This window comes from Eptatretus burgeri, chromosome 12 (assembly GCF_056783735.1).
Source record: "Eptatretus burgeri isolate ZD-2024b chromosome 12, Ebu_testis_v1, whole genome shotgun sequence".
Taxonomy (NCBI): domain Eukaryota; kingdom Metazoa; phylum Chordata; class Myxini; order Myxiniformes; family Myxinidae; genus Eptatretus; species Eptatretus burgeri.
In genome coordinates, this window is record NC_140972.1 from 11,242,884 (window position 1) to 11,266,634 (window position 23,751).

A 23,751-nucleotide genomic window follows, 5' to 3' on the forward strand; every position below is an offset into this window, starting at 1 on the left:
ATATATATATATATATATACATATACGTATATATACATATACATATACATATATATATATATATATATATATATATATATATATATATATATATATATATATATATATATATATATGCAAATATCACCCGTCACTTCGCTGACAGTAATACCAAAGGGGGAGGGAGAAAAAGGGAGAGAGCGGTGGGGGAGAGAGGGCTGTGGGAGAATGAAGAGGTGGCAGGAAAAGGAGAGTGGAGGGAGGGGAAGCGAGGAGGAGTGGGGAGAAGTGAAGACAGTGTGAGGTGAGAGTAAGGGAAGGCAGACTTGTGGTGGAACGTTAATTACAATTCATACTGTTGAATCAAAATGATTCTGCAGAGAATAACAGTGAAGATGGAAACAAAGTAATGTCAAATCCATTTTCTACCGATCATACTATAAACACAGTCCGGCGACAAACCCCGCCCGGACATAACCACAATCTGGATATGTCCAGAGACAGAGACACAGACAGACAGACAGACGGCGAGAGAGAGAGGGGGCGAGAGAGATAGGGCGAGAGAGTCACTTTCGAGAGAGAGAGGGCGAGAGGGCGAGAGAGAGGGCGAGAGGGCGAGAGAGAGAGAGGGCGAGAGAGAGAGAGGGCGAGAGAGAGAGGGCGAGAGAGAGAGGGCGAGAGAGAGAGGGGGCGAGAGAGGGCGAGAGAGAGAGAGAGAGGGCGAGAGAGAGAGAGAGGGGGCGAGAGAGAGAGAGGGGGCGAGAGAGAGGGGGCGAGAGAGAGGGGGCGAAAGAGAGGGGGCGAGAGAGAGAGGGGGCGAGAGAGAGAGGGGCGAGAGAGAGAGAGAGGGGCGAGAGAGAGAGGGGGCGAGAGAGAGAGAGGGGCGAGAGAGAGAGGGGCGAGAGAGAGAGAGGGGCGAGAGAGAGAGGGCGAGAGAGAGGGCGAGAGAGAGAGGGCGAGAGAGAGAGAGGGCGAGAGAGAGAGAGGGCGAGAGAGAGAGAGGGCGAGAGAGAGAGGGCGAGAGAGAGAGAGAGAGAGGGCGAGAGAGAGGGCGAGAGAGAGAGGGCGAGAGAGAGAGGGCGAGAGAGAGAGGGCGAGAGAGAGGGGCGAGAGAGAGAGAGCGAGAGAGCGAGTGCGAGAGAGCGAGTGCGAGAGAGCGAGTGCGAGAGAGCGAGTGCGAGAGAGCGAGTGCGAGAGAGCGAGTGCGAGAGAGCGAGTGCGAGAGAGCGAGTGCGAGAGAGCGAGTGCGAGAGAGCGAGTGCGAGAGAGCGAGTGCGAGAGAGCGAGTGCGAGAGAGCGAGTGCGAGAGAGCGAGTGCGAGAGAGCGAGTGCGAGAGAGAGAGGGCGAGAGAGAGAGAGCGAGAGAGAGAGGGCGAGAGAGAGAGAGGGCGAGAGGGAGAGAGGGCGAGAGAGAGAGAGGGCGAGAGAGAGAGGGCGAGAGAGAGAGGGCGAGAGAGAGAGGGCGAGAGAGAGAGAGAGGGCGAGAGAGAGAGAGAGGGCGAGAGAGAGAGAGGGCGAGAGAGAGAGGGCGAGAGAGAGAGGGCGAGAGAGAGAGAGAGAGAGAGAGAGAGAGAGAGAGAGAGAGAGAGAGAGAGAGAGAGAGAGAGAGAGAGAGAGAGAGAGAGAGAGAGAGAGAGAGAGAGAGAGAGAGAGAGAGAGAGAGACAGAAAGTGAGACAGAGATAGAGAGAGACAGAAAGAGACAGAGAGTGAGACAGAGACAGAGACAGAGACAGAGACAGAGACAGGGCGAGAGAGAGGGTGCGAGAGAGAGATAGAGGGGCGAGAGAGAGAGAGAGGGGCGAGAGAGAGAGAGGGGCGAGAGAGAGATAGAGGGGGCGAGAGAGAGATAGAGGGGCGAGAGAGAGATAGAGGGGGCGAGAGAGAGATAGAGGGGGCGAAAGAGATAGAGGGGGCGAGAGAGAGAGATAGAGGGGCGAGAGAGAGATAGAGGGGGCGAGAGAGAGATAGAGGGGGCGAGAGAGAGATAGAGGGGGCGAGAGAGAGATAGAGGGGGCGAGAGAGAGATAGAGGGGGCGAGAGATAGAGGGGGCGAGAGATAGAGGGGGCGAGAGATAGAGGGGGCGAGAGATAGAGGGGGCGAGAGATAGAGGGGGGCGAGAGATAGAGGGGGCGAGAGAGAGATAGAGGGGGCGAGAGAGAGATAGAGGGGGCGAGAGAGAGATAGAGGGGCGAGAGAGAGATAGAGGGGGCGAGAGAGAGATAGAGGGGGCGAGAGAGAGATAGAGGGGCGAGAGAGATAGAGGGGCGAGAGAGATAGAGGGGCGAGAGAGATAGAGGGGGCGAGAGAGAGATAGAGGGGGCGAGAGAGATAGAGGGGCGAGAGAGAGATAGAGGGGGCGAGAGAGAGATAGAGGGGGCGAGAGAGAGATAGAGGGGCGCGCGAGAGATAGAGGCGCGCGCGAGAGATAGAGGCGCGCGCGAGAGATAGAGGCGCGCGCGAGAGATAGAGGCGCGCGCGAGAGATAGAGGCGCGCGCGAGAGATAGAGGCGCGCGCGAGAGATAGAGGCGCGCGCGAGAGATAGAGGCGCGCGCGAGAGATAGGGGGCGAGAGATAGGGGGCGAGAGATAGGGGGCGAGAGATAGGGGCGAGAGATAGGGGGCGAGAGATAGGGGGCGAGAGATAGGGGGCGAGAGATAGGGGGCGAGAGAGAGCGGCGAGAGAGAGCGGCGAGAGAGAGGGGCGAGAGAGAGGGGCGAGAGAGAGGGGCGAGAGAGAGAGGGCGAGAGAGAGGGGCGAGAGAGCGAGTGCGAGAGAGAGAGAGAGAGAGAGCGAGTGCGAGAGAGAGAGAGCGAGTGCGAGAGAGAGAGAGAGCGAGTGCGAGAGAGCGAGTGCGAGAGAGCGAGTGCGAGAGAGCGAGTGCGAGAGAGCGAGTGCGAGAGAGCGAGTGCGAGAGAGCGAGTGCGAGAGAGCGAGTGCGAGAGAGCGAGTGCGAGAGAGCGAGTGCGAGAGAGCGAGTGCGAGAGAGCGAGTGCGAGAGAGCGAGTGCGAGAGAGCGAGTGCGAGAGAGAGAGAGAGAGCGAGTGCGAGAGAGAGAGTGCGAGAGAGAGAGATGGCGAGAGAGAGATGGCGAGAGAGAGAGGGCGAGAGAGGGCGAGAGAGAGAGATGGCGAGAGAGAGATGGCGAGAGAGAGAGAGGGCGAGAGAGAGAGAGGGCGAGAGAGAGAGATGGCGAGAGAGAGAGGGCGAGAGAGAGAGAGGGCGAGAGAGAGAGAGGGGGAGAGAGAGAGAGGGAGAGAGAGAGAGAGGGCGAGAGAGAGAGAGGGCGAGAGAGAGAGAGGGCGAGAGAGAGAGATGGCGAGAGAGTGGGCGAGAGAGAGAGAGAGGGCGAGAGAGAGAGAGGGCGAGAGAGAGAGAGGGCGAGAGAGAGAGAGGGTGAGAGAGAGAGAGAGTGAGAGAGAGGGCGAGAGAGAGAGAGGGCGAGAGAGAGAGAGGGCGAGTGAGAGGGCGAGAGAGAGGGCGAGAGAGAGGGCGAGAGAGAGGGCGAGTGAGATAGCGAGAGAGAGAGAGAGAGAGAGAGAGAGAGAGAGAGAGAGAGAGAGAGAGAGAGAGAGAGAGAGAGAGAGAGAGAGAGAGAGAGAGAGAGAGAGAGAGACAGAAAGTGAGACAGAGATAGAGAGAGACAGAAAGAGACAGAGAGTGAGACAGAGACAGAGACAGAGACAGAGACAGGGCGAGAGAGAGGGTGCGAGAGAGAGATAGAGGGGCGAGAGAGAGAGAGAGGGGCGAGAGAGAGAGAGGGGCGAGAGAGAGATAGAGGGGGCGAGAGAGAGATAGAGGGGGCGAGAGAGAGATAGAGGGGGCGAGAGAGAGATAGAGGGGCGAGAGAGAGATAGAGGGGCGAAAGAGATAGAGGGGGCGAGAGAGATAGAGGGGCGAGAGAGAGATAGAGGGGCGAGAGAGAGATAGAGGGGGCGAGAGAGAGATAGAGGGGGCGAGAGAGAGATAGAGGGGGCGAGAGAGAGATAGAGGGGGCGAGAGAGATAGAGGGGGCGAGAGATAGAGGGGGGCGAGAGATAGAGGGGGGCGAGAGATAGAGGGGGCGAGAGATAGAGGGGCGAGAGATAGAGGAGGGCGAGAGATAGAGGAGGGCGAGAGATAGAGGAGGGCGAGAGAGAGATAGAGGGGCGAGAGAGAGATAGAGGGGGCGAGAGAGAGATAGAGGGGCGAGAGAGAGATAGAGGGGCGAGAGAGAGATAGAGGGGGCGAGAGAGAGATAGAGGGGGCGAGAGAGATAGAGGGGGCGAGAGAGATAGAGGGGCGAGAGAGATAGAGGGGGCGAGAGAGAGATAGAGGGGCGAGAGAGAGATAGAGGGGCGAGAGAGAGATAGAGGGGGGCGAGAGATAGAGGGGGCGAGAGACAGAGGGGGCGAGAGACAGAGGGGGGCGAGAGACAGAGGGGGGCGAGAGACAGAGGGGGGCGAGAGACAGAGGGGGCGAGAGACAGAGGGGGCGAGAGACAGAGGGGGGCGAGAGACAGAGGGGGCGAGAGACAGAGGGGGGCGAGAGATAGAGGGGGCGAGAGACAGAGGGGGCGAGAGACAGAGGGGGCGAGAGACAGAGGGGGCGAGAGACAGAGGGGGGCGAGAGACAGAGGGGGCGAGAGACAGAGGGGGCGAGAGACAGAGGGGGCGAGAGACAGAGGGGGCGAGAGATAGAGGGGCGAGAGACAGAGGGGCGAGAGACAGAGGGGCGAGAGACAGAGGGGGCGAGAGACAGAGGGGGCGAGAGACAGAGGGGGCGAGAGACAGAGGGGGCGAGAGACAGAGGGGGGCGAGAGATAGAGGGGCGAGAGATAGAGGGGGCGAGAGATAGAGGGGCGAGAGATAGAGGGGGCGAGAGATAGAGGGGGCGAGAGACAGAGGGGCGAGAGATAGAGGGGGCGAGAGATAGAGGGGCGAGAGATAGGGGGGCGAGAGATAGGGGGCGAGAGATAGGGGGCGAGAGATAGGGGGCGAGAGATAGGGGGCGAGAGATAGGGGCGAGAGATAGGGGGCGAGAGATAGGGGGCGAGAGATAGGGGCGAGAGATAGGGGGCGAGAGATAGGGGGCGAGAGATAGGGGCGAGAGAGAGGGGGCGAGAGAGAGGGGGCGAGAGAGAGGGGCGAGAGAGAGGGGCGAGAGAGAGGGGCGAGAGAGAGGGGCGAGAGAGAGGGGCGAGAGAGAGGGGCGAGAGAGAGGGGCGAGAGAGAGGGGCGAGAGAGAGGGGGCGAGAGAGAGAGGGGCGAGAGAGAGGGGGGCGAGAGAGAGGGGCGAGAGAGAGGGGCGAGAGAGAGGAGCGAGAGAGAGGGGGCGAGAGAGAGGGGGCGAGAGAGAGGGGCGAGACAGAGACAGAGACAGAGAGTGTGTGGGAGGAGGTTACTGCATTGAATTGGGAGGGGGTAGAACAAGGATGGGACAGAGATGGGGGTAGGGGAGTTAGCAGAAAGAAGATGTTATGTTTTATGCAAAACACACACACACGCACGCACGCACGCACGCACGCACGCACGCACGCACGCACGCACGCACGCACGCACGCACGCACACACACACACACACACACACACACACACACACACACACACACACACACACAGCTGATATCGTCAATTTTTCGGGAATCAGCAGGTTGGAGTCAGTGTGATTACCACCTACAGTACATACTGGATACAACCCAGAAACCTCGAGTAGCTTTCACCGAAAAACAATGTTACATTTATATAGATGTTTCAGGGAGATGTTCACAAACATTATTCTTTCTCAACAGCTGTGTGTGACGGGTGGAAAAAAACTGGCTCGGTAATTTAGAAAACACGTTAATACGGCAAACAGTTCGGAAATCGGGTGTTATTTCATTGAACAACTTGCACAGGGTGAAGGAGCACGAACCACACGCTCAGGGTGATGGAGCACGAACCACTCGCTCAGGGTGACGGAGCACGCACCACTCGCTCAGGGTGACGTGGCGTGGCAAAAGCGCCAGCAGAGGTTGAACGATTCGCTCAGAATGATGTAGCACGGTACCGCTATCGACTATGGGTGCTCGGCAAGTGACTTAAGCACTCATGCAAGCACTCCAATTAAACGGTTGATAAGGAACGGTTGACCAGGCTGTCGCTGTGTATCATATAGGATTCCTCTAACTTTAAAGCCCTTCACCGGGCACACAGCAGTCATGAAATAAAATAATTATCCACAAAAGAGTTGCAGCTTAATGCAGAACAACTCTTGAGACATCGCAAATTTCAATCGCCCATGAAATAAACGTTGCAGAAAATCCGCCATTTTGCTTGCTCGTCTGTGCACGCATCACGTGGTACATCGGTTCGTGGTCCACACAAACGCTTTTATTGGTTCACGAAAAAATATTTTCACAAAAAAAATAAGTGACCACTATATTCGTTATTGTTGTGTGTCTGTCTGTCTGTATGTCTGCCTGACTGTCCCGAGCATAGCTCCGTGGGTTTTGATCCGATCCTGATAAAATTTTGGTGGGAGGTTTATATCATGATGTCGTTGTGTTTTCCTGAGAATGGGCGTAGTGCGCCCATTATGGGCGGAGCCACGCCCATAAAACGTGTTTTTAGGGGGTAAATGATTTCAATTTGCATCTTCTCCAAGGGGGTTTGTCGAATCTGGCAGGGGTTTCGGTGTTTGGTTTGCCCAATGGCACCTGCATAGCCCCACGGAGCTCAATTTTTCATTTTCGTCACAAGGTCAAGGTCACAAACTTAGAAAATTGCGAATTGTGTTTTTAGGGGTAGCCAATTTCAATTTGCATCTTCTCCGAGGGGTTTGTCGAATCTGGCAGGAGTTTCGGTATTTGGTTAGCCCAATGGCACCAGCATAGCCCCACGGAGCTCGATTTTTCATTTTCGTCCCAAGGTCACAAGGTCACGAACTTCGAAAATTTCGAATTTTGACATAAAAATCATACGACCGCCCAAACTTTGAGAGCTAGGATGACAATATTTTTATGCATAATCTTGAGGTCATTCCCCACCTAAAGTCTTGAAACCATTTTGCTCTATCTCGAACACCTTGCTCGTGGCGCCCCCTTCAAGTTTGTTTTTACGCTGATTTCATCAAAGTATGGATAATCCGAGGAGAGCGAAATGCCATATAGCCTATATGATGATATATTGTTCCTGGAATGTTCCAGAGGAAGTTTTGCACCAAAGGTCATAATCCTTGACCTTTGACCTTTAAAGTTCACAAAGGTCAAATTTTCAAAGTTGTGGGAATCGAACCGGGTTTTTGACCTTCTTCGACGAACTAACTCCAATAAGCTATAGCACGTATCCTGTTTCCTTATTTTAATGTCCACAACATTGTTTTGTGACCTTTAAAGGTTATGCAAAGGTCAAATTTTGAAAGTTGTTGAAGGAAACCGGGTTTTCGACATTTTGCAGCTAATAACCTGTCACTCGTACCACATCATGTTGATCATTTTTATAACTTGGTCAAACATTATCACATTGTCTCATCCTTGACTTCTGAAACAATCTCAGTCGTCAAATACCCCTCGTGAACTAATATCGTCTTCAGACTTGTAAAAATTGTTATTTCTTTAAATTGTCAGATTTCAACACTTATTCAGTCCAGACGATATCCGATCCTCAAAACCGAAATAATATTTTGATGTTATACTTTAATTAGTCCATGAGAGTAGATCGTGGAAAATCGAATCATATAATGCAAGAAATCGCTCCAAGCTCCTAATTTGAAAACTATAGCACTGACAAAAGTTAATGTATACAACAATTCATAGCTGTGATGAACAGGCATTCAAGTCGAGTGAGAAAAGGAGGGGAAAAAAAAAAATAAAAAAAAACTTTATAGTTTAAAAAATCGTTGCGGCCTGTCCCAAGTCAAGGCATGGTTGAGCAGGCAAAAAAAAACATGGTGGCTTCAGAACCCAGTGAGGTTACCCAGGAAATGCCTTTAGACCCAGAGAGCGAGGTAGCCGAGGATCGCCTGATGAAGGATATAATTAAATAAGGCCGTTAATTATCTTCAAAAGGGGTGTTTTAATTAACCCAAACACCCAATTTTCACTCTTGTACTTCCTTGGAGTTTTCTTAGTATGCATGCAAAGTTTCAGGATGCTCGGTTTTATAGTTTTGTAGTTATGGAAGACACACACACACACACACACACACACACACACACACACACACACACACACACACACACACACACACACACACACACAGCCTTCAGAAAGTATTCACACCTCTCAACTTTTGTCACATTTTGTTGTTGCAGCCTGAATCTAAAATGGTTTAAATTGAGATTTTTTTTGTGACCAATTCACACAAAATACCCCCATATTAACAAAGTGAAAACATGTTTTTAGAAACCTTTACAAATCAATTAAAAATGAAAAGCTAAAATGTCTTGCATCATTCCCGATGCTATGACACTCCAAATTGAGCTCAGGTGCATCCAATTTTTTTTTTAATCATCCTTGTAATGTCTCCACATTGATTGGAGTCCACCTGTGGCCAATTCAATGGATTGGACATGACTTAGAGAGAAATACATCTTTCGAAACAATGTCCTACAGTTGACAGTGCATGTGAGAGGGGAAACTCTACCATGAAGTCGAAGCAACTGTCCATATGACTCAGAGATATGTATAATTGTGAGGAGGCATAGATCTGGGGAAGGGTATAAAACAATTTCTGGCGTTCAAAGTTCCCAAGAATGCAGTGAGCTCCATCATAAGGAAATGGAAAGAATATGGAACTCCCCAGACTCTTGCAAGAGCTGGCCGTCTGACCAAACTGAGCAACCGGGCAAGAAGGACCTTTGTCAGGGAGGAGACCAAGAACCCAATGACCACTCTGACAGAACTACAGAGTTCCTTGGCTTAGATGGAAGAACCTCCACGAAGGGGCAAAAATCTCTGCACCACTTCAAAAATATCGGCTTTCTGGAAGATTGGCCCAGACCGAAGCCACTCCTGAGAAAAAGGCACATGACAGCATGCCTGGAGTTTGCAAAAAGGCATGTGAAAGGCTCTGAGAGCATGAGTCAAGATATCCTGTGATCTGATGAGATGAATAATGAACTCTTTGGCCTGAATGCAAAGTGCTATGTCTGGCAGAAACTGAGCATAGCTAATCATCCATGTAACACCATCCGTACTGTGAAGCCTTAGTGGCAGCATCGTGCTATTGGGATGCTTTCAGCAGCAGGTTCTGGGAAACTTGTAAGGATAGAGGGAACAATGAATGGAGCCAAATACAGGCAAATCCTTGAGGAGAATCTGCTTCAGAGTGTAAAAGACCTCAGACTGCGGTGATGATTTACGTTCCAACAGGACAATGACCCCAAACATACAGCCAAAGCAACACTGGAATGGCTTCAGAACAAGAATGTGAAAGTCCTTGAGTGGCCCAGCCAAAGCCCAGACTTGAATCCCATTGAGAATCTGTGGAAAGACTTGAAGATTGTTGTTCACCAACACTCTCCATCTTAATTGACAGAGCTTGAGCAAATATGCAAGGAAGAATGGGAGAAAATCCGCAAATCCAGATATGCAAAACTGATACAGACATACCCAAGAAGACTTGAAGCTTTAATCACTACCAAAGGCGTTTCTGCAAAGTAGTGATTCAGGAGGTTGAATACTTATTGATGCAAAACATTTAAGCTTTTCATTTTTTAGTTAATGCGTAAAAATTTCAAAATAACTTGTTTTTACTTTATCATTATGGGGTATTTTATGTCGATCGGTGACAAATATTTTTTTAATTTAATCCATTTTAAATTCAGGCTGTCACAACAAAATGTGACAAAAGTTGAGAGGTGTGAATACTTTCTGAAAGCATGTGTGTGTGTGTGTGTGTGTGTGTGTGTGTGTGTGTGTGTGTGTGTGTGTGTGTGTGTGTGTGTGTGTGTGTGTGTGTGTGTATATGTGTCACTCTGTGTGTGTATGTGTCAGTCTGTGTGTGTGTGTCAGTCTGTGTGTGTGTGTGTGTGTCAGTCTGTGTGTGTATGTGTCAGTGTGTGTGTGTGTGTGTGTGTGTGTGTGTGTGTCAGTCTGTGTGTGTGTATGTCAGTGTGTGTGTGTATGTCAGTGTGTGTGTGTGTATGTCAGTGTGTGTGTGTGTGTGTGTGTGTGTGTGTCAGTCTGTGCGTGTGCCACTATGTGTCAATATGTGCGTGTGTCAGTGCGTCAGTGTCTACCCAGGGTCAGCCTGGGTACCCCAAGCATGTATGCAAAAACATGGTGTGTATTTGCCCAGCCATAGGGGTGGAAATCACAAGTCTGCTTCCCACTTTCGTGGGAGAGGTTGTGATCATGACCTGACCCTTGGTAACCCCAGCTCACAAAATTTGGCGATTGGTCATGTGCAGAACCTCACCCCCACAAGGCATTTCTCTGTAGGTATGTCTGTTTGTATGTCTGAAAATCAAGAAACTGACCACAAACAATGAGATGAGACCATTTGGCCCATCAATGCTGTGGTGCAATCTTGGGTTAACTTTTGCTCAAGATTCAAACATCAATCACCTTGATGGTTTACTCAAGTCTAAATAACCTGATCTTGATCGGGTGACCCAGCTTGTATATCAATACAGCAACGAAGATTGTTCAAAGGTATCCAGCAAAAAAAAGCTTGGAATTATTTTGGGCGAAACAATTTTAAAACAATCAAATAAATAAATGACTGCAGGAACCTACGGTTTGGCGGTACTCATGTCCACAGGCTCTTCGCAGGAGTTTTCTTTGTCAGATGATGAAGATGATGCAGGCCGCCCATCAACCCACGAACGCTCCCCTGCAGCCAACGTGCCAGTTATAAAAACATCCTTATCAGATACTTCAGCTGAAGAGGAACCCAAATGTGCCACATTCATCTTCTCAAATTCAAAATCATCAGCTTGAGCATTTCCGGTATTTTTTTCACTTTCATTCAACTTTTCAGCAGAATTCTCAACCGATTCCCGTTCCAGGACCCCTTCCACGGAGCAAGAATCCTTGGAAACTGCAAGCACCTTTATCTCTCTGTCCTCCTCCATTAACTCCTTACACAACGTCTCTGTATCATCCAGCTTCTTGTGTTGTTCACTTTCAACCTCGAGAGTAGGGTCTTTCACATCACTTTTATCGGTTGGATCTGCGTCGCCCTGATTCCTCTCAACATCTTCCTCGGTCATCTTCACAGGTTGTAAAGCATCGTTTCCAGAAGTCTTGCCATCCTCCTCCATAACAGCCTCAGGGCCGTCGAGTTCCGAATCATCACCCAATAGCCGTGTCCGTTTGCTCTTCAAAGCACAATCCATGGTTGTTTCAACTCCATCTTCAGCCCTGAGTCGCTTCGCTCCTCTTATATCTTCCACGCCCTCCATCACCTGCTGGCACAAGGGTCGGTCAATGAGCCAAGAAAGAAGTCTTACATTTGGAAACGGCAATCATTACTGAAGAGAAAGTTTGAGAGAGATTGTTGTTGATGAAGAAAGAAAGGCCAAAGGTACCCTCAAAACACGAGAAAGGTGTGAACAGGAGATGTGTGTGTGTGTGTGTGTGTGTGTGTGTGTGTGTGTGTGTGTGTGTGTGTGTGTGTGTGTGTGTGTGTGTGTGTGTGTGTGTGTGTGTGTGTGTGTGTGTGTGTGTGTGTTATATTGATGTTTGTTTATGTTTCTTTCATGTTTGTGTTTCTATATTTGACCTCGATGCACTCTTGAAAATGGATAGAGTGAGTTGAAAATTAGTGTTTGCACTCGAGGTGTGCATAGGAAGGCTTTACGTGGCTCACAAACATTCGTAGTCCCGGCGATTCAGGGTGGAGGCAGCACCCTGATTTGTTCAAGGTAAATGTGTATCATATACCACATATCCCAGTGGAAGAGGGCATGACAAGTCATCCCATCTAACTCTGGGTAAATTAACCTGTCATTAAAGAAGAGTTCTTCGTTGGAGAATGAACTGGCAAACTCAGTGATGCAACTTCAATGTGGGAAAAGAAATGACAACCACGAAAAACCAGCTCGAAGGAACACAAAATACTGGAAAGACAGTGGCAACCAGGCACCGACTCGCAGGGTAGGCCGGCCATGACCAGCAAGGGAAGGGCACACCAGAAAAGGCCCATCGGCGAAGACGGGGCACCAGGAAGGGCCCATCGGCGAAGACGGGGCAACAGGAAGGGCCCATCGGCGAAGACGGGGCAACAGGAAGGGCCCATCGGCGAAGATGGAGCAACAGGAAGGGCCCATCGGCGAAGACGGGGCAACAGGAAGGGCCCATCAGCAAAGACGGGCAACAGGAAGGGCCCATCGGCGAAGACGGGGCAACAGGAAGGGCCCATCGGCGAAGACGGGGCAACAGGAAGGGCCCATCGGCGAAGACGGGGCAACAGGAAGGGCCCATCGGCAAAGACGGGGCAACAGGAAGGGCCCATCGGCGAAGACGGGGCAACAGGAAGGGCCCATCGGCGAAGACGGGGCAACAGGAAGGGCCCACCGGCGAAGACGGGGCACCAGGAAGGGCCCACCGGCAAAGACGGGGCACCAGGAAGGGCCCATCGGCGAAGAAGGGGCACCAGGAAGAGCCCATCGGCGAAGACGGGGCACCATGAAAGGCCCATCGGCGAAGACGGGGCACCATGAAAGGCCCATCGGCGAAGACGGGGCACCATGAAAGGCCCATCGGCGAAGACGGGGCACCATGAAAGGCCCATCGGCGAAGACGGGGCACCATGAAAGGCCCATCGGCGAAGACGGGGCACCATGAAAGGCCCATCGGCGAAGCTGGGGCACCATGAAGGCCCATTGGCGAAGATGGGGCACCATGAAAGGCCCATTGGCGAAGACGGGGCACCATGAAGGCCCATCGGCAAAGACGGGGCAACAGGAAAGGCCCATCGGCGAAGACGGGGCAACAGGAAAGGCCCATCGGCGAAGACGGGCCACCAGGAAAGGCCCATCGGCGAAGACGGGCCACCAGGAAAGGCCCATCGGCGAAGACGGGCCACCAGGAAAGGCCCATCGGCGAAGACGGGCCACCAGGAAAGGCCCATCGGCGAAGACGGGGCACCAGGAAAGGCCCATCGGCGAAGACGGGGCACCATGAAAGGCCCATCGGCGAAGACGGGGCACCATGAAAGGCCCATCGGCGAAGACGGGGCACCATGAAAGGCCCATCAGCGAAGACGGGGCACCATGAAAGGCCCATCGGCGAAGACGGGGCACCATGAAAGGCCCATCGGCGAAGACGGGGCACCATGAAAGGCCCATCGGCCAAGACGGGGCACCATGAAAGGCCCATCGGCGAAGATGGGGCACCAAAGGCCCATCAGCGCAGACGTGGGCATCATGAAAGGCCCATCAGTGAAGACGGGGCACCATGAAAGGCCCATCAGCGAAGACGGGGCACCATGAAAGGCCCATCAGTGAAGACGGGGCACTATGAAAGGCCCATCAGTGAAGACGGGGAATCATGAAAGGCCCATCAGTGAAGATGGGGCACCATGAAAGGCCCATCAGTGAAGACGGGGCACCATGAAAGGCCCATCAGTGAAGACGGGGCACCATCAAAGGCCCATCGGCGAAGACGAGGGCATCATGAAAGGCCCATCGGCGAAGACGGGGCATCATGAAAGGCCCATCGGGGTAGACAGGGCATCATGAAAGGCCCATCGGCGAAGACAGGGTACCATCTAAGGCCCAGCAGTGAAGACGGGGCACCACGAAAGGCCCATCGGCGTAGACGCGGCAACGTATGATCAACGCCGCACGGCGAAGACCGGGCACGACCAACGCCACACGACCAAATCAGTGAAGACGGGGCACCATGAAAGGCCCATCAGTGAAGACGGGGCACCATCAAAGGCCCATCGGCGAAGACAGGGCATCATGAAAGGCCCATCGGCGAAGACAGGGTACCATCTAAGGCCCAGCAGTGAAGACGGGGCACCACGAAAGGCCCATCGGCGTAGACGCGGCAACGTATGATCAACGCCGCACGGCGAAGGCCGGGCACGACCAACGCCACATGGTGAAGATCGGGCACGACCAACGCCACATGGTGAAGATCGGGCACGACCATCGCCGCGCAGCGAAGACCGGACATAAGGAACGCCGAGCGGTGAAGACGGGGCACGACCAACGTCGTGCGACGAAGACGAGGCACGACCAACGCCGCGCAGCGAAGCGAAGATCGGACACGACCAACGCCGAGCGGCGAAGACCGGGCATAAGGAACGCCGACTCGGAAAGAACGACCAGTTGGTGAAGTGTGGGAAGCCCAACATCTCTTGGTTCAGACCTCAATGTATGACGCGTACAAACGCGTTTCCTCAATCCTCCATAATCATGGATCGTCATCAAGGCGGAAAATTATCTCGACCGATGGTTCCGTAATCCCGTTCACTCCAAGGATTTTTCTCTTCAGTTTCAATCCGAAGAAAAAGTAAAACTATTCTCAGGTCGAAGCCGTGGGGACGAGGTAAACCGAACCAGCGAGGTCGGGTTCAGAGGGCAAGCCCCCAAAAGCCTCACCACTAGGCCCGACGCTCCTACTAAATATAGTGATAGGGCGCGATGATTATTTATTTATCAATGAGACAACGATCGGGATGAAACGACCCCACCCCCACGTCCTCCACACGCACCTCGCGCGCCCCTCCGACTCGCTCGCAATGGCAGGAACAGACCTGTCCGCCTCGGACTCCCTCCGGGACTAGTGCGAGCCAGTCGCCCTTTGTGCCGGGCCGGGCATGGCGGTGAGAGCGCGAGGGAGCGAACCGAGTACACGGTGAGCGCGGGCCGGCCTTGGGGTTCGACCCCGGGCGAGGGCGCTGCCGGGCACGCCGCTCGGGAACGCCTACCGGGCCGGGTCGATCCCTCTCTCCGGGTCCACCTCTCCCTCCTCCCTGGGACCCGTCCCGCCGCTCCTCTCCTCTCTCCTCAGTGCGGGCCAGCACAGCTCGCTTGCTGCACGCGCCGATCCTTGTGCTCGGGACCCGCGAACCCGTCGGCACACGACCCTAAATCATGTCGTTCGGGTTCGTCTCGTCACGCGAACCGCACTTGGTCTCACAAGTCGCTCCTTTTGAACGACCTTTCGTCGCGCCATTACCGGTTTCAAACTTTGTTAAGTGACTTCGCTACGTGTGCACTGTAACTACACGCCATTCGAACTGTACACGGACCGAACGCACTGTACAACCTCCTGGCGATACAGTGTGCGCAATTAATGCACTGTACGCGAGGATCTCCACGTGCCCGACGGGGGCAACGCGCGAACGAGTCCCTCGAGTTTTTAAACCACGGACCGGGGGTTGGAGGGGGTGGTTGAACCTGAAGGGTCGGGGGTCGATTGTCACGTGACACCGATTGCGTAAACATGCGCACGAGGTCAAGGACCGCGGAAGGTCGAGCCGTCACGTGACTCGAAAGCGACACTTTCGAGATGAAATGGCGGACGAAGACCCCCAGAGTACGTTGGTTCTCCTCCCCGATGAAAGACCCCCCCATCCAGGCGGAGAACGCACACGTGCACACCTGTCATTCATCCTCCCACCCCGAGTCGGCACGGACGGTCACCTCCGCCAGTCGGGGTCTCACCCCGCCCGTGAACACCCCGATTTTCCACCCGAAGGGTTGCGAGCGCACCCGGAGCACGCGACCCTTTGTTCCTGATATACCAGATCTTCGCGGGTCCCCCCGGACCAAGACCCTCCAGATTTTTTTCCTTCGACGATCAAAGCGCCGGGTCCACGAACCGAGACTCACCTTTTTCCGAGCACGACGTGCGAGCGGTCACGGCGCCGGCCTTGCGATCTTTGTTTTGTCACAGCACGCACACCTCGATGTTTCCCTCCTTATCTCCTCGCTCGATCTCATCCACCGGAACTGGTGAACACGCTCGAGAACCGCCACCCGTAAGGTCTTTGCTCTTCTCCCTTCGGATCTGATCGAGCGAGACGAAAGGCTACACACCATTACCTCAGAGTCGAGTAAAATCAATATGTCGCGGTCTATTAATCCTGACTATTGAAGTCCTCGCCGGTGGCGATGTTTACCCCAAACAGCATCGGCCCGGCCACCTTCCCGTGCCGAGGTCTGCGCCCTCCGTCCAGATGTCCTAATTGCGAGACGTGTGGTGGCTAAAGGCCGGGTCGATGGCCAAAGCCTTCGCTCTTTCCTTCTCCCTGTCTGTCTCTCCCAAGGGGTTCGCGACCGCGGGGTGGGGCACCGGGCGGCACCGAAGTGTCTTTAACCCGTGAGTGTCCGTCTCCGTGAGCAATGGCCGACTCGTCCAACTCCAAAGGGTCCGAGCGTTAAACCCCAAAGCACGTGGTACCGGCGTACCACCACGATCGGTCTACCGGACTATCACCACCGCCGTTGATGTCGAGGCCCAACCGGTCATTTTTTTTTTTTTTTTTTTTTTTTACTACTTAACCCCCCCCCTCCCCCTCTCGAGTGATGTTTAGAAAGATTCGAGCCAGGACATCTCAGGATCACCGCACACAAAGTCCGCGCTCATTGGTCCAACCACAAACGTCTGGTACCTCGGTCACCGCCACGGAGGTTTCACCACTCTGACGAGGTACCCTGTCCGTTCGCGCGTCATCCTGAGGTAAACTTAACACGGTCACGACGTTGAGCTTGATGGTCACAGTGAACCTCCATCCTGAGGTAAACTTAATACGGTCACGACCTTGAGCTGGATGACCACGATGAACCTCCATCCTGAGGTAAACTTAACACGGTCACGACGTTGAGCTTGATGACCACGGTGAACCTCCATCCTGAGGTAAAGTTAATACGGTCACGACGTTGAGCTCGATGGTCACGGTGAACCTCCATCCTGAGGTAAATTTAACACGGTCACGACGTTGAGCTTGATGGTCACAGTGAACCTCCATCCTGAGGTAAACTTAATACGGTCACGACCTTGAGCTGGATGACCACGGTGAACCTCCATCCTGAGGTAAACTTAACACGGTCACGACGTTGAGCTCGATGGTCACAGTGAACCTCCATCCTGAGGTAAACTTAACGCGGTCACGACGTTGAGCTCGATGGTCACAGTGAACCTCCATCCTGAGGTAAACTTAACACGGTCACGACGTTGAGCTCGATGGTCACAGTGAACCTCCATCCTGAGGTAAACTTAACACGGTCACGACGTTGAGCTCGATGGTCACAGTGAACCTCCATCCTGAGGTAAACTTAACGCGGTCACGACGTTGAGCTTGATGACCACAGTGAACCTCCATCCTGAGGTAAACTTAACGCGGTCACGACGTTGAGCTTGATGACCACAGTGAACCTCCATCCTGAGGTAAACTTAATACGGTCACGACGTTGAGCTCGATGGTCACAGTGAACCTCCATGACGGTGTGACTAGACCATTTTATAACGGCTTCTCATCGAACGTCTTGGAGATCCGGCGGTCATCACTCACCGGGGGAACGCCGATGTCGGCTGATCTTCGGTTCAGCCACCGTGCAAATTGTTGTTGTTGTTGTTGTTGTTGTTGTTTCGTGTGCAGCCCGTAGTTGCTGGATCCAACGTTGGTGGGCGCGCGGCTGTGCCGCTGATGCAGTGCCCCCTGTTACCAGTAGTACATGAAACTCATTTTGCCGACCTTAGAATGGGGACAGGCTGAGTCAACCCACCTGATGTTAATTCAACGACACGGCAGGGGCTCGAACTCAAGACCCGAAGATCTTAAGCCTGACACCTTAACCGTGAAGTCAACACCAGGCTTCGATCGTACATCACAGCCTCGAACACCCTTGGAAAGCACTCTCAAACGTGATCGTCCATTCATGGGATCCCGATCGCTGGGGAAACCCTGCAGCCATTGATTAAGCTTACGGTCCTGCCGACGTTCCGACAACCTGTGTGTCACTTTAGGATAAATGGCGGATCCTGAGATCGATTAAGTCCAGGGGGGGGAGAGGGAGTTGAGGGGTGAATCTCGCGGAAAGATACAGATGGGTGAGGATGTGTAGTGTGGGAGGAGGGGGGGGCAGGAGGAGGAGAACTTCGGTGTTGGGGTGGGGGGGGACAATGGGAGCTCAGGCTGGAACCATGGAGGACGAAACTCGGGGTAGGAGCACGCGGCTGGTGGTGGTGAGGAGTGGATCTCATAGGGGCGGGGAGTGGACCTGGTGGTGGGGTGGGAAGAGTGGCTCTGGTGGTTAGGGGGAGGAGAGTGGATCTGGTGGTGGGGGGGAGGAGAGTGGATCTGGTGGTGGGGAGGAGGGTGGAGCTGGTGGTGAGGTGGGAAGAGTGGATCTGGTGGTGGAGTGGCTCGGGTGGTTTGGGGGAGGAGAGTGGAACTGGTAGCTGGGGGGGGAAGAGTGGCTCTCGTGTTTGGGGGAGGGGGAAGAGTGGCTGTGGTGGTGGGGGTGGCAAGAGTGACTCTCTTGTTTGGGGGGGGGGGAAGAGTGGATTTGGTGGTGGGGGTGGGGAGAGAGTGGCTCTCGTGTTTGAGGGGGTGAAGAGTGGATGTGGTGGAGGGGGGAGTGGCTCTCGTGTTTGGGGGGAGTGGATGTGGTGGGGGGAGGAAGAGTTGATTTGGTGGTTGGGGGGAGGGGAAGTGTGGATCTCGTGGTGGGGGGGGAAGAGTTCCTGGTGTGGGGGTAGTGGCTCTCGTGGGGGCATGGGGAGAGTGGCTCTTGGTGGTCGGGGGGGGGGGGTTCGGCTTGAAGGGGAAGAGTTGCTCCTGTGGAGGGGTTGGGTGGTAGAATCCAGGGACGGGAGTTCTTTAGTTGGTTGTTGCCAATCCGTCAGACCTGCGTTAATCCCCACCGACGAGGTCAAGGTTCCGATCCTTCGATTCTTGAATAATGCACCATCGCTGTCATGGTTCTAGTGGAATGAACCGAGGGTCCTTGTATAACGCTCCTTGTCCTTGTATCCATCGAGGGATAATGGCGAGCAAGCGAGCGGATCGAGTGCGAGGAGGGGATTGATGAACCGATTGGCAAATTGATTGAGGGATAAAGTGATTCGCCGGGGCTCCGAATGGTCATGAGTGGTGTCGGCGTTGGTCTTCGGTTGTCTCTCGGCCTGCATTGTGCACCACCTCGACCCGACGCTACGATTCTCAAAACCCCGTTGTTGCCCATTCGACCCGATGTCAAGAGATGGACGCCACGGCGTATTTATTATTTATTTATTGTCACGGCGTTCGATTTTGCCGCATATACCGAGCATCGTAATATGATAATATAATAACAAAGAACCTACAGTGAAACTGCATGATATTGAATCGGCACCTTTTTGTTTTTTACTTCTCTGTTTATTGTTTTTATACACAATCTCACGCTTTCTTACGGTGTCCCATCTGAGATTGAGATCAGAACGGTGTAGCGGCGGTGGTTTCACAAGTTTTACAGTACGTACTTCATTGGAATTTAAAAAAAAAATTCTCATTAATATCAAGCAGTAAAGTGTGAAATGCATTTCTCCTTGAATTAAACTTTGAACGGTATCACGTTTAAAGTTCAAATCGATTAACTTTTTATTCGCTCTTTCTAAAGGGAGTATTCATCGCATATTATCGAGCGAGGCTGATTCCCTCCGTTTTATTGATATTTATTTTTGATGTCGCCGATTCCAACCAATGACGAAATACACGCAATTACGTGAATGGTTATTACACTTTGGAATGTAAAACAAGACGAAAATTGTGTGAGATGATTACATTTAGGACACGAGTTTCACGTTGTGCCGTTATTTTATTTTTTTTTCAGTGGAGATTTTTCAAATCTGAGGTAATAAGTCTTTAAATTTACCTCGAGAAACACTCATACGCATAGTAATGGATGTGATGTTAAAAAACGCCACAATGATGATATGAAATACTTAAATAACAATAATTAAATAATAATAATAGGAAGGATTGGAGGTGAAAATGGCTACCTCCAGTTTTATTTCGCTTGCCTTTGAGATATATAATGCCTCGTGTCGTGGTTATAAATGTAATGTTGTGCAATTTTTACTCTTTATCAAGATTGTGCATTGAAGTAACATTTTGATACTGACGTGGGTAACAGATTTGAAGCCGGAGGTTTGTCATGATGTTGGCGCGAATGCCGCTCCCCTGTTGCAAGCTCTTCACGAGGACGAAGTGCTGCTTTCGGTGAGCGATGTGTTTCGTGCTGCGGTGTTTCCTTGCTTGGTTGTGCACGTGGGACGTGGTCGTGCGAACCTGCTCTGCGGAGCCAGCAGATAACCCGGGCTGTGTTCCATCAACAATCGGCGCTTGCTATCGCTTGTTAAGCCGACTGTTCCTTATCGACCGTCTTCAAGTCCTCAACTCTCTTCTTCTTCCTCTTCAAGTCCTCAACTCTCTTCTTCTTCCTCTTCAAGTCCTTAACCCCTGTCTTCTTCCTCTTCAAGTCCTTAACCCTCTTCTTCTTCCTCTTCAAGTCCACAACCCTCTTCTTCTTCCTCTTCAAGTCCACAACCCTCTTCTTCTTCCTCTTCAAGTCCTCAATCCTCTTCTTCTTCTTCTTCTTCTTCTTCAAGTCCTCAACCCTCTTCTTCTTCTTCTTCTTCTTCTTCAAGTCCTCAACCCTCTTCTTCTTCTTCTTCTTCTTCTTCAAGTCCTCAACCCTCTTCTTCTTCTTCTTCTTCTTCTTCAAGTCCTCATCCCTCTTCTTCTTCTTCTTCTTCTTCTTCAAGTCCTCAACCCTCTTCTTCTTCTTCTTCTTCTTCTTCAAGTCCTCAACCCTCTTCTTCTTCTTCTTCTTTTTCTTCAAGTCCTCAAACCTCTTCTTCTTCTTCTTCTTCTTCTTCAAGTCCTCACCCCTCTTCTTCTTCTTCTTCTTCAAGTCCTCAACGCTCTTCTTCTTCTTCTTCTTCAAGTCCTCAACCCTCTTCTTCTTCTTCTTCTTCAAGTCCTCAACCCTCTTCTTCTTCTTCTTCTTCAAGTCCTCAACCCTCTTCTTCTTCTTCTTCTTCAAGTCCTCAACCCTCTTCTTCTTCTTCTTCTTCTTCTTCAAGTCCTCAACCCTCTTCTTCTTCTTCTTCTTCTTCAAGTCCTCAACCCTCTTCTTCTTCTTCTTCTTCTTCTTCTTCAAGTCCTCAACCCTCTTCTTCTTCTTCTTCTTCTTCTTCTTCAAGTCCTCAACCCTCTTCTTCTTCTTCTTCTTCTTCTTCAAGTCCTCAACCCTCTTCTTCTTCTTCTTCTTCTTCTTCAAGTCCTCAACCCTCTTCTTCTTCTTCTTCTTCTTCTTCAAGTCCTCAACCCTCTTCTTCTTCTTCTTCTTCTTCTTCAAGTCCTCAACCCTCTTCTTCTTCTTCTTCTTCTTCTTCAAGTCCTCAACCCTCTTCTTCTTCTTCTTCTTCTTCTTCAACTCCTCAACCCTCTTCTTCTTCTTCTTCTTCTTCTTCTTCAAGTCCTCAACCCTCTTCTTCTTCTTCTTCTTCTTCAAGTCCTCAACCCTCTTCTTCTTCTTCTTCTTCTTCAAGTCCTCAACCCTCTTCTTCTTCTTCAAGTCCTCAACCCTCTTCTTCTTCTTCTTCTTCAAGTCCTCAACCCTCTTCTTCTTCTTCTTCAAGTCCTCAACCCTCTTCTTCTTCTTCTTCAAGTCCTCAACCCTCTTCTTCTTCTTCCTCAAGTCCTCAACCCTGTCTTCTTCTTCTTCTTCAAGTCCTCAACCCCTTTATTCTTCTTCTTCAAGTCGTCAACCCCTTTCTTCTTCTTATTCAAGTCGTCAACCCCTTTCTTCTTTTTCAAGTCCTCAACCCCTTTCTTGTTCTTCTTCTTCTTCTTCTTCTTCTTCTTCTTCTTCTTCTTCTTCTTCTTCTTCTTCAAGTCCTCAACCCCCCCCCCAACCCCCTTTCCCAATTCTCAGTCTTTCACTCCGCCTTTCTTATTCAAGTCCTCAAATTCCCTCTCCCCATCCCAGGTCCACAACTCCCTCTTTCTTTTGCAGGTCTTATGAATTGCCATTTTGTTTGAATCTCAATATTCCTCAACACTGAAGAAATGAGCAGCAAATTTGATTGGCTGAGATGACGTAAAATGCCGTAATATTTTGTTCAAGTTCTGACAAAGGGAAGGTCTTTGAAAGTGGCGAGAACACGATTTGTGTTCTCCGCTGTTGAAATATGTAATTCAATTGAAATAAAATAAAGATTTTAAAGATTGTAGAAAAATAAAACTTTTTTCGGAGATTTACCACCGTTGCTGCAGCATGTATGACACCACCTTATCACCTCCACCACCAAGGTGGATGGAGCTAATGTTTCACCCCTGTTTGTTTGTGTGTGAGCTGATATCTCAAAAAGTAGTCAACACATTCGGCCGAAATTTGTTGGACAGGCTGGGTGTGTGACAAGGATGAAGATCCGGGTCCGGATCGAGAATTTTTTGAAAGGGATTCTTCATATAATACGTCGAGGCTCGTATTAGAGCTAACAGAGAACCTACAAGAAAGGGAGCAGGAGATGAGAGGTGGGAGAGGGATGCACAAAACAGTAGGGAACAGAGACATCAGGAGATGTGCGGAAGGGATTGGAATAGGATGGGGTGGGTTACATGGGGTAAACAAGATGGACACCATAAGGCCCTTCAGGAAGGAAAGCAGGGAATTTGAAGGAGGGGGGTATGGGGTGAATTAAGGAGGGGTAGAAAAGATCATGGTATGAGATGGTGAGCAGCAGTTTTGAAGATCTGGAGGGAAGAGTGGGATTGAAGAGAGTTTGTTCCAGAAGTGGGAATAAAGAGGAAAGAAAGAATGAAGGTGAGCAATGATTCTTGATTTTGGCAGTTTCACCAGAAGGGGGTTGCCGGCGGACCTTGAACACCCTGTGGAAATATGGGAGGGGTGAGGGGTGGGGGGACAGATCACAGACAGAGCAGTGTGGGCAAGGCCGGAGAAGAGATGGTAGAAGACATAAAGACCACCGACCTGCTTACTAAGGGAGTGAGAGACTCAAAGACTCAGCTTCATTGCGGGAGGTACCAATGATTCCAAAAGCCTTGGTTTCCAGAGCGTGATGCCGAGCTAGGTGTGAGACGAGAGCACCAGCCCAGAGGGGAGAGCAGTACTCCATCAGGCTGCGGATGAAAGCCTTGTTCTCCATTCCTTCTTGCTTTTTCTTCTCTTTTACCTTTTACTCTCTCTTCCTCTCTTTTGTTGTCTATCTGTCTTAGGAGAAGTGAATTATTGCAGAATTTTTTCTGCAAGGCTCACTTGGCTGCGCCTGGATGCGTTTGAGGGTTGTGGAATAGCAGCTGAAACCCGAATCCTATCCAGGTTCCTCCTGATGACTCCATCTTTCCTCTTTACTTCTTCAGGTTCCTTATTAGTATTCCATTTCATTGTACAGCCCTATAGAAAGTCTACACCTCCTTTCAAAATTTTCACCTTTTGTTGCCTTTTCGCATGGAATTGAATTGCATTGAATCAGACTTTTTCCACCGATGTTTACACATCGTAACCAACAACTTCCAAGTGAAAAACAAACTTCATAAATTTCAGAAAATTATTTTAAAATACAAAACTAGAATATCTTGGTTGGATAAGTGTCCACCCCCCCCCCCCTTACAATAGCAATTGTAAATTATCTCAGGTGTAAGCAATCACCTTCAAAATCACACACCAAGTTAATTGGCCTCGACCTGTGTTCAACTGTCGTGATTCTGATTATTTCAAAATAAAACTAGAAGGGCACTCGGTAGAGCGCATACCCCTGCCACGCAATGCCTGATCCATGAGAACAGATTGGGCCCAATACATTTTTTTTGAAATATTGTGATTATATATATATATAT

General features: G+C 51.4%; 2 protein-coding genes across 16 annotated transcripts in view; one reads left to right on the forward strand and one right to left on the reverse strand.

Annotated features, from left to right (window-relative positions):
- Positions 1-16,271, reverse strand: part of LOC147015090 (transcriptional repressor p66-alpha-like) — a 74,406-nt gene extending 58,135 nt beyond the window's left edge. The window contains exons 1-2 of one of the 7 annotated variants that reach the window (XM_085849497.1): positions 15,734-16,271; positions 10,680-11,353 (exon numbers count right to left, since the gene is read on the reverse strand). In XM_085849497.1, coding sequence (XP_085705623.1) covers positions 10,680-11,347 — 668 coding nt within the window. In that variant the 5' untranslated portion in view covers positions 11,348-11,353; positions 15,734-16,271. Of the gene's footprint in view, positions 1-10,679; positions 11,354-14,264; positions 14,496-14,610; positions 14,807-14,826; positions 15,139-15,733 lie in introns of those variants that run through there. The other 6 variants (XM_085849496.1, XM_085849499.1, XM_085849494.1 and 3 more) reach the window with 6 other exon arrangements.
- Positions 16,272-16,410: 139 nt separating this feature from the next.
- MTFMT (mitochondrial methionyl-tRNA formyltransferase) overlaps positions 16,411-23,751 on the forward strand; it is a 35,751-nt gene continuing 28,410 nt past the window's right edge. For 6 of the 9 annotated variants that reach the window (XM_085849501.1, XM_085849506.1, XM_085849505.1 and 3 more), the window contains exon 1: positions 19,864-20,106. In XM_085849501.1, the coding sequence (XP_085705627.1) occupies positions 20,042-20,106 (65 nt within the window). In that variant the 5' untranslated portion in view covers positions 19,864-20,041. Of the gene's footprint in view, positions 16,554-19,585; positions 19,739-19,839; positions 20,107-23,751 lie in introns of those variants that run through there. The other 3 variants (XM_085849502.1, XM_085849503.1, XM_085849504.1) reach the window with 3 other exon arrangements.